The following is a 15,443-nucleotide window of genomic DNA, read 5'->3' as shown; positions in this document are numbered from 1 at the left end:
ATAAACATTGCCTCTCAACCTGCCATGTGTAACCCCTCGATACTGCTATGCTAAAAACATCAAAAGATGCAATGAGAAATAAACAAAAACACTTTCAAGATGTGTTTCTGTTTAGTTATGTAAATCAAGGCATAATGGCAAGAAACCGAGGATTTCACATAGTTTAGCTGTGTGTAACCTCAGAGGACGACAAACAGAACAAGAAGAGAACTTGAGCAGGATTTCATAATCGAATAAATTCCATCTGTCTCCTGAACCATTTGTCCTGATCAGCAGCTTATGGAGGGAAGCAATTTACCTACCTCATTAGTTGTGAGAGTGAGAATCCGATCCAAGTCTTCTACCAACTGTTTAAAAGTTGGTCTCTGTGAAGGCACAGCATGCCAGCAATCTCTCATCATCATATAGCTGTAAGAAATACACATTTTCTTGGCTTAATTGAAATCACACATCCTTCACATAAACCTCTTCATAGACAGTGTTCTTCATCACAAGTAAAGCAGCGAGCACCCACAGACCTACATATGGACCACTGATTTTCCCAAAATCATGCAATACTCCCTTCCCTCAAAGGTGCATTTCTACTCCTCTAGCTCTTTTGCCCAGTGTCTAAATTACCTTTTTGTGGACCTGATTCTGTAGCTTTCTGTCCCAGGAATTTCAATGGTATTAAATTACACGTCCTTAAATATTTGCATGTTGGGGATTGCAGTCTTTGTGAAGTGAATAAATTAAAATGGGGGGGGAGGAAGGGGGGGGAGAAGAATATTTAAGGGCTATACTGAAATACCAGAAAGGGAAAACACTCTCCCCTCATCACCAGGAGATAATCTTGTGTTAATGCAGAAGTTCCCAAATGAATTTACCAGATGTATTTTGTTGTGTACAAAACCAGCCTAATGTACCTTACATATGATTAGTGGTATGTGTGCCATTTAGGAATTTTCATGTTCACGAGATTAAAATAAAACAAATATGGGTGTAAAAACACTGATGAAGACTGGCTTATAGATGGTTTTTCTTTTTTCAATGGTATCACAGCAGAGTGTGCAAAGTATCCTCGGTCAAACATTTCCAGAAGACCTTTTCTTTACCTATCTATACACACATATATATCCACAATTTTAGAGTCAAGCAATTGTGAAAACATTTGATTCTTCCATGGGTAGCATTAACCATGTAAATTCAGTACAGTTTGTGCCCTTCAATCCTGGTACAGCAAATAAGGGTCCTTACAGTTCATTGGTGCAGTTGGCAGGTTTATCCATTCGGTGCCCTTCTTTAAGCAGCTTAAAAAGTTCCTCCACTGGGATTCCTGGGTAGGGTGATCCTCCTAACGTGAAGATCTCCCACATTAACACACCAAATGACCAACTACAAATCAAAGAGAAAAACTGCATTAGTAGATCAACCTTACTGATGAAAACAGAGAGGTGTCTGCGGCAGTCACAATGATTACCAGTCTCTCTTAGGAGATGCTTAAATCAGCACCTGCCCAACTCCGACCACCCTGAACAGGACATCAAACTGTGAAGTGAATCAGATGCATGGGCAGCAGATAGAGTAGGGACTGACCTGAGCATGTTCTCAAACACAGTCTTTGCTTTTGTTTAGTGTGCTCTGAGCACTCGAGTCTCCAGGGCTACTGCAAAGAACTGCATCTTCACAGCTTAATTGTTTACAGAACACTCACAGCTGAGCTGGATTGCAATTACGTGGCGGGATATTTTGGAAAAAGCAGACTGTTCAAAACAAAAAATATTTTGCATCATTCTGCACTTCTATTTTTTTATTATTATTATTAATTTTTGTTAGGAAACAAAGGAGGATAATTTTAAGCCGGTTTTCCTGCCTGCTTGCCGCCTCCTCCAGAGCCTGCCTCATCACGCCTTGCTGGCAACCTAGGGCTCTTTGGCAGGGAGCTTTGCCAGGTGAGGAACAGCACACAGCTTGCACTGGCTCCCCGAGCTTCTCTGCAGCTCTCCTAGCTTCGCAGCAGTGTATTTTAGTAAACTGTTTGCACAAACTTACAATAATATTATCTTTAGCCATCCTCAAAGCCACCATGGGGCCAAGAATGTCCAAGTTCCAGCACTGAAATCCTCGTGCTCCTTGCCTGCTGAGGAGCTCAGACTGATTTTCAGCCCTGAACCAGGGAAGTAGTTTACTTCACATTCACTTAAATATTTCGCTAAGATGTTATTTTAAAACAAAAGGTTGATCCATCCTTAACCTGTGTATATACTTTCCTTTGTAAATAATGTAAAGATTGTGGGGAAAAACCTCAATAAATGCTTTTCTTAAGCAGAGAGCATCTCAGGAAGTGCTGAGGTTGAAGAAAGAGGAGATACTTCTTATTTTCTCCACCCTGCCCTTTTTCTTTTTAACCCTGCACTGACATGTATAACCTTATACACCTGTGCTGGGAAGCATCCAGCCCTTCACAGTTAACAGCTTCTCTTGGAGAAATAAAAAACATAAGATCTTCATCTGCATCGCATAAAAAAAAAAATTACACATCTACTTCAAGCACAATGCACATGAGAACTGTAGATGGGCAGAGGAAACTGTAAGGGGAAGCAGAATGAATCCTCAGCAGTTGCATCAGCCAGCAACTCGGTGCACACATTAAAAGATTTTGAAGTGTCAGAGTCCAATGATTTCCTACTACATGTGAAGTACTGCTGGGAAGCAACAACACTTCTAAAAATCAGAGAAAATCAGTATATCCAGCCTATGTTTTATTTCATCTAATCTTAGTACAAATTTTTATAAGAAGTTTTCAGGAACTTTTTCTTTCTTTCTTTTTTCTCTTTCCTTTTTTTTAAAAAAAAAAAAAAAAAAAACCTGAAGGAAGTCTAGAGTATGTCAAAAGCCAAGCAAATTAGATAGACTCTTTGTAGCTGCACATCCGTAAATAAGTTCAAGGGGGGAAACTTCCGCACTGACAGAAGGAGGTTAGCATTTTCCACCTTTCATGTGCTTTGAAGCTGGGCAGATTAGTAACAGAGCACTGGTTAGCAGTCTACCATAAAATCCTCACTTTCTAAGGGCAAGTCCTGTTCCATCTATTAATACGTGAAACAGAATGAAAACACTTAAAGCTAAAGGACGACAGGAAAATACATTTTAAATATCCCCAAATTTAACAAATACAAACCAAAACAACCCTCCTTCCCACCCCCTGAAACCCCATTCAAATGAGACCACTTACACATCACTTTGGTGCGTGTAAACTCTGTCAAACAGAGCTTCTGGAGCCATCCACTTTACTGGAAGCCGTCCCTGTAAGTTTGGAGGGAAGGGAAGAAAAATTAAAATTTACAGGACGATTTCAACATTTTTATTTTTTTTTTAAAGATTAATAAATTCTCAGAGAATAGTCTGCTAAGGCAAACCAGCAAATAATTAACTTTGAAAATTTCCAGGGTAAAAATAGTAAAATGGGCTAAAGCAGGAAGACCATTAAGAAAAATGGTTACAAACATTGAAGATAAAATTAAGAGCATTTAACTCTTCCAGTTAAATGCTCTTAACTTCCCAGACTTCTTGGTAGAAGAACAATAGGATAAGCATATCAAAATTTAAAAGACCATTCCAGTATGCCTCTTTAAAGAAAAAAAATAGAAATCAATAATCCTCTGAAAATTAGGCCTGCCTGCAAAAAATAAGTCGATCACTGAATCCAAGACTTTTGTTTTCCTGTTCCACCTTTTGCAGTGACCCAAAGCTCACAGTCAGAACCGCCTGTTGCTTTGCACACAAAGTCTGCTCTGCTCAGAACCCAGGAGCTGCACTAAATTTGATATGAAGAAGGTTCACTTCCTTCCAGTATCAACATACCCATACCTGGTTGTGCTGTCTTTTGGAAGTAGGCAGATATTACCATTAATATGTCATTAATCACTTAGTGCTTTATTTTCATAGATAAGGCACTTAACATGATCTATGATAATAATTAATATTTATGCAAAATATTCTGTAGAACTGAATGAGTTCTGCAAAGTTCTCATCAAAACCCAAGTGTAGCTCATCAGAACCTTAAGAAATGCCCTGAGAAGGAGTTCTAAGCTGTTCAAACCAGGCAACTCCAATCAACAACTACATCTGGACCATTTTATCTTCCCAATTTGGTACAGATTAAACAGCAAAAGGATAACAGAGTGGGGAGAAAAATCAGTTTTCTCAACCTCTAGCCCCATGTTGATGCTACTGCCATAACTTGCACATAACAAGCTAAGTACAGGCAAAAGGCATAAAGCTCTATGTGGCAATACCACACACAAACAGGATTTTTATTATGGTTATTCCTAGCACTGTTTCTACAGTGTTTTTCAAAGATACTAGGCTTGGTACAAAATGAGCTGGAATCAACGGGAATATTTTCACTTATTTCAAGTGATTAGAGTCAGGAACACATGAAAAACAATTCTTGTATTGTAGCATTTCTAATAAATCATACCATATACAGCCTCTTTCGTTATCTTTTTAACTGTCACTGTAAAAGGGGACAGAAATGTTTATGGCTTTGATCCCTATTCTCTGTCTGTGATGAAAAGCGAGGCTGCTGTACAAGAAGCCTACTAAGTTTATAATCATAATTTTGAAGTGAATCATTGAAAGAAACACTTGTTTCCAGAGATAAGAAAAAACCATCCACTTACATTAGTAGTCTTTTTATAATAATCTATATTGTTGATGTCTCTGGCTAAACCAAAGTCTGCTATTTTCATGACGTTATTTTCAGTTACCAAAACATTTCTTGCAGCCAAGTCTCGATGGATACACTGGAAAGAAAAGAAAGAAAGAACAAAAAAAGGCCCAATGAAATAAACTGCTATAAAAGTGAAATTACTTTTACACCATAACTAAGTCTCCTTTACAGATTTTAACTGAAATCACAAGGTGGGAAAGCCACACATTTACTACAAGCCTGTGATATATGATTATCTTAATTACTGCAATCCATCCCCTCAGCTGGTGTTTCCAAGTTGAACGACAGTTCTAAGAAGCCTCTTAGAAAAGCCTGGTTTATTTAAGACTTATACTTTGCTAAGGCTGAAATCTTGAGTGGTGACCCAAACTGTGCCACACTCTTTGTGATTCACTCTCTGTTACACGTGCCCAGGTACAGGTACTGCAGCACTTCCATTACAAATACTGTTAATGAGTGTTTTGTTAAGTTGCTCACCAGAGCTAAAACCTGACAGTCTGGATCAGTGCAACCACTGTAATATGAAAGATCTTAATATGAGATATATCCACAGTATATAATTTTAAACTAGATGCCTAGGGTGTGTGTATTTACTTCAACCATGAGACTATAATAATTTAATTTAAAAAAAAAAAGGCCAAAAAACCCCCAAAAAACCCAATTTGGGCAGGGCCGTTTGCTTTTTAAACAGTTTTGATACTGAAACGAAAAATGTTGTCACCTCAGAGATTTTTCCTTCAGCATTATCCTGAAAATTTGCAACTGATTCTTGACACTGAAAGGATGTTGTGACTGCTCAGGATATTATTCCTGTGTTTAAGCAGTCTTATTAAAGGTTTATGGTGGCAGGGGCATGGTAAGAAACATTGCATTTGGAATCCCTCCAGGATATTCTACTTCTTTTCAAGTTAAATATCCTTTTTTTTTTTCTCCTCCTCAATTTTGTATTAATCGTTATTTCAGCATGTGCATAGACATGCTGGACTGAACCACTACAAAAAAAAAATGTACAACAGCCAATTTCTTTCTCACACTGTAACTTGCCCCAGCAATTTTCTGAGATCTCTTATCCTGCATGGGTAAAATGAGCCTACAAAGCTTCTGCTCCTCACTGGGTTAGTCATGGGGAACTGCCAAGAAAAACCTGCTTCAGCAATGCCTCCATGTGCGCAGGACCAGACAACATGCTTTGTTTGTTGTACATGCTTTCAGCACCAAATCAGTCTTCTAATTCAGCGTCAGCAACGCTACAGTAGCAGAACCAACACTGGCCAGCCTTCCTACCTCCCTGTCCCTGTTCTCAAACCCAACAAGAACATCTTCTGAGACACTAGGAACTCAATTCAGTTGCTCAAATAGAAGTACACACTGTCATCTGAGATGCTGTGTGATACCCAAGGTATCTGGATGAGACTATCAGGGATGACACAGGATCTACAGCAGACTCGTGCCTTTCCAGAGCATCAGGCTGGGGTTACCATAGAGCATCTCAAATGGCATGTGACACCTCTGAGTGAATACACCAAATGATTCAAACCCAATTATCTTCTGGCAGTACACTTCTGCTTCCTCATACTCTACAGTTTTATAACTGAGAGTCTTCCTGTCTCCAAAATGATGCTATTATTAATTTCCATATCTGACAGGTTTCACAGCCAACCCTCTGGAGCTCCCCTCTGGTTCTTGCACAGTACTGGAACAATCAAGAGGACACATCAACAGAATTTTAAAAAGCATCCTTCCAACTTAGGAACAACATCCCATTTCCAATGTATAATTGCTTGTAAGGCAAAAACTTTTTGTAAATCAAAAAGTGCCCAAAAATCTTTTTTGTTTTTGTTTTGTTTTGGGGTTGTTTTGGCTTTTTTAGTCACAGTGAGCCATTTATTGGATAGAAATAACAAGAACACTAGCTTTCTCACAGTTCCTGCATGATGGAAATACCGTGAGAAGACCAGCTCTCTTATTATTCCAGCTCAGTAAATGGATCCCTAAGGGGAAAAGGACTAGTGAAATACAAACAGAAATAGTGGGATATCTGAAGAACCGGAATGCGGAGTTTTACTATGTACTGCCTTTGTTTTCCCTCTGCCTTGTGCAATGCCTCATATTCTGTCAAGTTCGATGCAGAGCTGATCAAGTGTTTTTGTAAAGAACTGGATCAATGATGAAATGGTTCCGCCGTGTGCATCTGTGCGAGTACACACCTTCTTGGCACTGTCCTACAACAGCACTTCAGAGCTTCTTCGGTAGATGCTTGTTCTCATGATTTGCCAATCAAAAGATTTATTTTTTCCTTTCACAACAGTTCTATTTTCTTGGGACATGGCTCACTGCCAGCCAAATGTTTCATTAATCTTAGAAAGAGATATCCTAAGGTGCTTTACCTAATACAATGCTCATGCTTACTTCATTAGCAGCTTTTGTCTTGGTGTCATGCACGTCTCCCTGTCTACCCTACTGCACTAAGAATTAATATTTCAAAACAAAAGGAAAAAAGCAAAATTAGACTTCGATTCCCCCTCCCCCTAAGCTCTACAAGTGCAGGAAAGCAATAAAAAAATCATGACTTTACACAACAGGAATGGAGGTTTACACTCAGCCCTGGTCTTTGGTTAAAAATAACTCCATGCTTGGGAGTGGACCTGACTGGAAATTGGTATAAATCCCACTAACCACTCCACACCTTGTAGGAAGCGCTTATCATCAATATCTGGTGCTCTGGTTTAGCCATTGGGTCCAAGCACCACACAGGGTATTCATGATTGCTTGTCCACCAAGCCACAGTATGTTTACAGAGTTAGTTATACAGGGCTACTTAAGGTTTCATAACTATAATTTAATCAAATTACTGGTTTAAAAAAGTTTGAGGAAAAGTTGAAGAAATAAGTGTCTAGGGACATAATAGGATAAACAAATTCTTTCAACAAGCTTGCTTTCCTGACAAACACCAGTTTTAAGTAAGGCACTTAATTAAGTGACTAATTCACTCCATTTATTTTTGCCTCTTCTGTTCACAATTTTCACCACGGCATCTTGTGGTCTTCTCAATTCTGATTATCATTCTGTAAATCCTTTCCCTAACTGAATTCATTTCTTTTACAACCCTACACGAGTTGGTTTGGTCAATTTGACTGGAAACAGAAGGCAAATTGTGCCTGTCATCTCATGGGTGGAGTAAAGTGACTTGTGTAATCAAGTGACCACCTGTGCTTATGAATTCAAAGTGCAGATATGTACACAATATTTACTTTAAACGATCCATTCTGGGTCTTATTTTAGCGATGTCATTAAACAGAGATTAAAAACTTTTAAGTGTATGAATTTTCCCACTGGTTTTCAAGAGTTTGGATTAAGCAACTTGTTTGAGAAAGATCCTTCTCCCAGCAAATTCTTGAACACAAACGAGGGGGGAACAAAAGTAAACTAAAAAAATAAAGCACCAAATAAATACGCACCATGCGCTTTGTGTGGTATTTGCCAAGTTCTACCTACTTTTTGTGAAGCCAGGTACTCCATGCCTCTTGCCAACTGGTACGTGCATGATACTAAGTCCTTGAATGTCATCTGCTCTTCTGGGACCCTGTTAATATCAAACGAATACTCCATCCCCGGGGGGCGGCGTGCTCGCAGGTACTCACGCAGGTTTCCTTTGGAAGCATATTCTACTATCACGTACAGTGGACCTTTGGATAAACAGAACCGTGTGAAAACTGGAGTAAGGTCAATGGGTAAAATGTTTTGATGTAAAGAAGCTTTTAGTGTTCTATAATAAATGAACTGAATTAATAAATGTTTAACTGTGACATCAATCAGGAAGCACAACTTGAAAGAAAAGAAGGTCTGGACTTGGTGAAGTGACTGGTTCAAAGCTCAACAGCAGGACAGCGGCAGAGCTACAATTAGTGACTGAAACTACCTAAATCCTGACCCAGTGCTTACTCCTTCCAGACCATGTCACATAAAAAGCAGGCACTTTCAATCAAAAAATGCCGTGACATCTCAAACAAGGGGAAAGTGCTTCTCAAGATATTTTAATTTCCAGAGTTTTATGTCATTTTGCATTGCTTTACATGACAAAATTCACATTTAACAAAAACACTGTAGTCTTTAGAGTAAAAGTGCTTATTTCAAATTCATGGGATACAAGTTCCACTAAAGCAGGACTGCCAATTCAGAACAACAGACTGTGGGTAAAGCCCCTGTAAAATGTCATTTTTTCCCCTTTAGCAAGGGATTAGAGAGTTTTCATATGATATTACACCCTTTCTCATATTAAAGCTGCAAGTATAATGAGAGACAGAAGTTAAAATATTGCTGCTAAGCTAGGGAAATATCTAAAAATCCCATCAGAGCATGACTGTTTCCTTAAAAACTCTTGAGAAATTATGATTAATGAGACATTTGCAGACCTGTTGGAAAGTCCTGGCTTACTTTTTTTTCTTTACTCACCATCCTGGGTACAGGCTCCAAGGAGATTGATGATATTTTTATGCTTCCCAATCATCTTCATCATCTCCATCTCTGACACCAGGTCAGACAGATCTTTTTCTGTAGCATCATCTGTACAAGACACAGATCCAGTTCATATTTTCTAGTGTGCCAACCTGAACTTCACTAAGGCTCACCAGCTGGTGTAAAACCCATGTGCTTCAAAATGTAGAATAAGGGATTTGTTTTCCACTATACACTGTATGTTATACAGAGTCCTATGTTATGTCCTAACAAAAAATAGTCTCAGCATCTGTGATGGACTGACCACCTCTTCAGTTATATATATTTTAAGAGGCAACAAAGTAATACAAGACATAAAAATGCTGTCTTTAGCTATCAAACCTTCAATAACTATGCCTTTCCTATAAACTAACCTTACGATTAAATTCAAAATAAATAGGCACTAACCACCTGGAACAAATGGGCTAGGATCTAGACATGGACAGCCTCTGACATGAACTAAACTAAAAGCAGAAAGACCCACACGATGTTAATACATCTCCTGGCTCCTAAATACTCACTGCTCAAGATAAACAGGCTGTCAAGGGCGCAGATTTACACCCCAAACTGCTGAATGCTGAGGTCAGCTATGTGCTCTTTGACCCCCCCCACGATGACAGAGTTCAGACGCCACAAAAGAAACTTTTTGTGGATGAGAACTGCCATATCACCCATTCTGATCCCTAATCATCCAATTTTCCTACCTTTCAACATCTTCACTGCCACAGTCACCGCTTCTTTCGGCCTGTCTTTATCAATCCCCACCGCTTCGGCCATGACAACTTGCCCAAAGCAACCTTCTCCCAGGGGTTTACCCAGCGTCAGCCTAGAGGTGTAAACAGATTAACACACAGCATGTGGTGAAGGGACAGAGCTAGTGACATTCCAGGGTTAAATATAAAAAGCTTTCAACAACTTGCTGTAACAAGAAGCATTTATCACACGGAACTAACGAGACTCTGGGTGCACATTGGTTTTCACACATGCTGCAGTATGTTTTCTTAGGGACGATATAACGAGCATCTCCTACAGGCAGATCAGTTGCTAAACCCAACTTTTAAGCTCTTCCTCTCCTTGTAAGAAGAGGCTGTACTCGATGGCTAGCTGCAAGACACAGCGTGGAGGGGCAGAGCTTTCAAAAAGCATCAGAGCGCGGCTCAAATTTGGAAGCAGCCAGCAACACACAAGCTTTTCCTGTCATTGTAACGCAGCCGGTCATCATCTTTTTCACGTTGACTGCAAAGAGATGAAAGAAAAGTTTTCTTTGTGTGCCTTGGCACATGTGCACTTTCAGGTAGCTGATGGTAAAGGGTGGTAGTAAGAGCAGGGGGATGTTTTAAATATTACTAATTCCTGTGATATAATGGCACAGTGGAGGAACAGAGAGGAAACTCAAACATGCTCTCAGGCAGCTTAATTTTAGCTCAAAATTCGTCTTTGTGCTTTCTGTTTGGGGATGCGGGCTATGAACATTTGCCTAATGGTCTCCTGCACTGAAAGGATTAGATGGGCACTGAAAAGATTAGACGAGACACAGGCAGCAAGTCAGTAGACACCATGTTTGGGTGCACGCGGGTCATTATCACACCCATTTCTCTGTAGCTGATGAGGTGGCCAGAGAGCCGCCTTCTTATGGGCCAAAGGAGGGAGGATGAAGGCAAGAGAAGGGAAAAGAGGCCGGTGACAAGTGCGTGGAGAAGGTTCACTTGCTAATGGTGTCAGTGGTGTTCACGTGCCTCAAAGGGCTGACAGGAGTTGCCACCAGCTGCCACCAGCTTCGCTCTTCTGCCACATAGCATTATAGCATCATAGAATGTTGTGAGCTGGAAGGGACCCACAAGGATCATCGAGCCCAACTCCTGTCCCTGCACAGGACAATCCCAACATTCAGACCATGTCCACGAGGGCCTTGGCCAAATGCTGCTGGAATCTTGTCAGGCTTGGTGCCATGAGCACCTCACTGGGGAGCCTGTTCCAGTGCTCCACCACCCTCTGCCTCAAGAACCTTTTCCTAATGGCCAACCTCAACCTTCCCTGGCGCATCTTCCTGCCCTTTCCCCTGGTCCTATCATTGGTCCATGTCTCAGTGCAGCTCACACAGAGGGGATGCTCTCCTTGTCTGGCCGCACAAGCAGCAGCACAAAGGCAGCACCTCCATGGGACAAAGCACTTGGCAGACCCGAGCATCCCCTACAAACCATCTTCTCCACAGCCTCCCCACCCAAATCAAGATCACTCTTCTGATGTCCTCATGCATTCCCCTGGTGCTTTGATCCTTTAAGGGGTGAGACAGGACACTATCTACCCTCAGCTGGGTCTAGCACAGTAGCTGTTTCTTGGCTGCAGGCTCTTTGCTGACACAAGTGTCATGTATGAGGGTGACAGAAGATGCCTCCTGTCTGCAGCACCCGGGCCCTGCTCAGAGAGCGGGAAGCAGAGACTGAAGGAAACTGAAAGTCAGTTATAATCACAGTGTCGATGTAAGAAACCTTTTAAAAAGAGCAGTCATTAACTGGGCTCTGCAAAATGCATTTTGTGGAGCATACACCTGGTTGCAAAACCTGCCCAGCTATAACAGACAGACACAAAGATGTTGATCTCAACTTTAAATAAAATAAAAAAGAAACTTCAAAGTCTCCAGGCAAAATCTTTTTGGTTCCAGTGTAAGTGCTTAAGGGTCACATTCATGCTCTGTAACTTGCAGAAATTATGATCTAACTCCAGTAGCAATGCCATGGAAGAAATGAGGGGGAGTGCTCGGTGGGTTCAAGGCTGCTAATGTTATCCAGTGTAGGGACAAGTTTGGATAAGCACATTCATAACCACGTTCTTAAGGTCTTGGCTTTCCATGGTCAAAAGCAGGAGTCACAGATATGATATATGTAGAGACTTACACTTAAAAGCATGGACTTCTGTCTTCTCCCATGAAATACAGGGAGATGTTGTCATACCATCAACAGAAGAATGTTAGACCAGGGCTAAGTGGTTTGAAAACCCTGCTTATCTACTGAGGCACAAGACAGAAGTTGCTGTCGAGGACAGACTGCTTGTCAAACGCGGTCTTTGCCTCCGTGAGAATTCCTTGAGCTGTTTTGGATTGGTTTCTAAAGCAAATGCAAGTTTAAAAAGGTGCAAAGACTGAAGGGCAGCATATGCTGTGCTGAGGTCATCCTGCATTTTCTCCAGAACTAAAATTGAATTTAGGATCTTGGCAGAGAACAAACATTTGCATTGGAAACTGGTGAATTTATGTGCTATTTGCCCTGCTAGGACTAAAGTAACAAACCCCTCATTGTGTGCCTCCTGCCCCCCAACCTAATAAACTGCCTCTAAATAGCCTCCTTTCATTGCAAATCTGCTCCACCTACATTTGTGCTGAATGCTGGTTTTAAATGTTTAGCACTCTAAAATTTTCCGCATTTAGGGTATCCCTCCAGGGCATGGCCTGACAGAAGTACATATACAGTCCCCCACTGTTGACTAGAATACTGCAGGTGGCAATTACAGCATTTTGCACTAGTTTTCAGCTACATCATTAAAATAATTTCCAGAACAGTTGTCAGAAGGTTCAAAATTACAGCTCTTCTATCCAAAAGTTACAATGCTGAACTTTGAAAGAGAACTGTTGACGATAAAAGGTGTTATTATCTCAAAGCCACCTAAAGACTTTTTAAAGTTAGTACTAACTTGAACATGTAAACACAGTTCTACCTCTGTTAATATTATATCTCTTTTACATGTCTTTTTTATATTAAGAAATATGGTTACAGCTTTAATTAGATTATTCAGCAGCTCATTTTGCATGTTAGTCAACACACTCTGAAGAAAATATTAGGTAGCCACATCAGTTTGCATATATGAAGATTCAGTACGCTCTGCTTGAAACTTAATACGTTTAAGTCACACAAGCTGTACATATATGTACACAATATGCAAAACATCCCACTACATTGAAAAACAATCTCCATTAATAAAAGCTAATACAAAATCAACACAAAATCCTACCAAGAAGATCATGACAGAAAGAAAAGATTTTCTAATACCATATTCTAGACTTTATATCTACATGATATTTTATAAATGTTAAACAATTAAGTTGAATATTTCAACTAAGAAGTATGGTTTAATGTACAGATGTATTGCTTGGGGAAATTTCAACTGCCTTTCAACAACATGTGGACATCTCTCCCAGTCTAAATCGCATATATTTTGAAATAACATTTCACATTCACTCCTGTCATAACAGAGGAGTTACAATTTCAGCAGGGTAACTAAAAATCTATCAGAAATCTGAAAATAAAATCAGAACAATAGGCAGAGAAAATTCTTCTTCTATTTTAAAAAAAAAAGACATTTCAGAATTGGATCTTCATCTTCAGAGGAGGTTCAGGCAATTGAGCTTTAACTACAGAAACCCTGGGAGACATTGGGAAAGATGTTTCCTCTCAAATTATGTCATGTTTTTCAGACATGTAGGTAGTGTTAAGAGAAACAGGCTACGTACTTATCTCTTGGAAACTCCCATTTTGGATCTTCTGGCAATTCATATTCCGAGACTCCTGCCAGCATGGGGGCATCGGCAGTGGAGGAGAGGCGAGTAGTTATCCTCACCAGAGGTGTGTTGGAATTCATGGAGGAGCTCGAGTCGGCCGACACCTGTTGTTGCAATACAAGTTGCAAAAACAAACAAACAAACAAAAAAAAGGCGAGATGTAATCTTGACCCAATATCCAAAAGAACCCAGCGCCTGATAACCGAGCCAGCTCAGAACAGTGGTTTCAGGAAAAAGTGGCTGAATCTACAATTTTGTTTCTAGTGCACTATTCTCACACATTTACCCTCCCTGGTAAGCACAATACTGACTCCAATTGCTGCTGAGGCTATCAATCTGTCCCATAGGCTGAAAACCAGGTAAGTTTTAAATAAATTCACTCAGAAGATAAATTAGATAAGCTTTTCCATCTTTTTCTTTATCAAATTAATATTTTTTTAATCAACTGAGAGTATTTATATCACCACCCTCACATACCTAAGTGGGCAGCTTATACTGTGTGCAGAGGTTACCAGTAAGCTCTCTTCTTCCACTCACTTCTAGTTGTCCATGTCACCATTTTTTTTTCCCAAATCAGCACACCATTTCCTATTTTTTGGTATTGCTATTAAATTGAAGTTTTCAAATTATAATTGAAAAATGGTATTTTTGCAAAGGCTCCTGTACTTCTCATCAGCACCAATGATCAAGATCACATGCATATTACCACGTAGGAAATGTTGGTTACCTATTTCTTCTAGGCATTCAAAATTGAAAGTATCAAAAAGTTATCACAATAATTGGGGGATATTTAAATTTTCAGTTAACTACATTCTTAATTAAAAATTATGCATGTGTGGAGGAGAGCTTATAAAAATAATTTAACGTCCAATGCTTTGAAGTGTAATTCACTTTGGAGCATGATTTCTCATTGGCCTCAACAACAGCACATTTTCCTTAGAGCAACAAAGGTACCTAATGAGAACTGCTTTGAAAAAGGAGTTTCCATCCATGTAATAAAACTTGTCCTGGTGTGAATGGTGTATCTTCCATAACACTCTTTCCTCAAACCTTCAAGCAGCAGCCTGCAGTCTGCTGAGCTCAGAGTTTCAAGTGAATACAAACACAAACCAAAAATGCTTGTATTGCCACTCTGTCCCCTCCTTAAAGTGTGAATCCTCCTTCTCTCTTCAGGCTATGAGTCTTGGGCATGTCCAAATTTGGTGGTCAAGGAAGGACAAAGGTTGTTCTGCAATGTCATCGCTGGTACCCATCCTGACATCAGGCGGCAAGAGGTGTTTCTTGGCCAGCATCACTGGGACCCTGCCCAAGCTGGAAGCCTAGAGCATCGGAATAACCACCCCTCTCGACCTTCGTCCTCATCACCTGAAGTCAACTTTGACACCAAGTTTGCTTATGTAAAATGTCACCAGGCTACAATTTTGTTCCACACGTCTTATAGCTAGATAAAAAAAAGCAATTATAAGCAAACAGATCCTAAGAGCATTGAAGTGTAAATCAGTGACACATAGTGATATGAACACAAAATCCTCTTGTCTCTTATGACACCTGATAAGACCAACTTAGTGCTTCCTTAAAGTCCAATTAACAATTACAGTGTCTCAGGTCACGGAATTACTCAAGCTCCTCAGAATGGGGCTGAAAGGCTTTTGCAACCATGTCATGCTCTTGCACAATGTATTT

General features: G+C 40.0%; 1 protein-coding gene across 3 annotated transcripts in view; it reads right to left on the bottom strand.

The window, feature by feature from the left end:
- The window catches only part of FGFR2 (fibroblast growth factor receptor 2), an 82,728-nt gene that overhangs the window by 4,043 nt on the left and 63,242 nt on the right, over positions 1 to 15,443 (bottom strand). For all 3 annotated transcript variants that reach the window (XM_029085494.1, XM_029085496.1, XM_029085495.1), the window contains 8 exons: positions 13,713 to 13,864; positions 9,913 to 10,034; positions 9,167 to 9,277; positions 8,210 to 8,400; positions 4,665 to 4,787; positions 3,215 to 3,285; positions 1,237 to 1,374; positions 303 to 408 (listed from right to left, as the gene is read on the bottom strand). In XM_029085494.1, the coding sequence (XP_028941327.1) occupies positions 303 to 408; positions 1,237 to 1,374; positions 3,215 to 3,285; positions 4,665 to 4,787; positions 8,210 to 8,400; positions 9,167 to 9,277; positions 9,913 to 10,034; positions 13,713 to 13,864 (1,014 nt within the window). The remainder of the gene's footprint in view (positions 1 to 302; positions 409 to 1,236; positions 1,375 to 3,214; positions 3,286 to 4,664; positions 4,788 to 8,209; positions 8,401 to 9,166; positions 9,278 to 9,912; positions 10,035 to 13,712; positions 13,865 to 15,443) is intronic.

This window comes from Antrostomus carolinensis, unplaced genomic scaffold (genome assembly GCF_000700745.2).
Source record: "Antrostomus carolinensis isolate BGI_N321 unplaced genomic scaffold, ASM70074v2 scaffold4476, whole genome shotgun sequence".
Taxonomy (NCBI): domain Eukaryota; kingdom Metazoa; phylum Chordata; class Aves; order Caprimulgiformes; family Caprimulgidae; genus Antrostomus; species Antrostomus carolinensis.
This window is presented reverse-complemented; position numbering and strand designations above follow the sequence as displayed.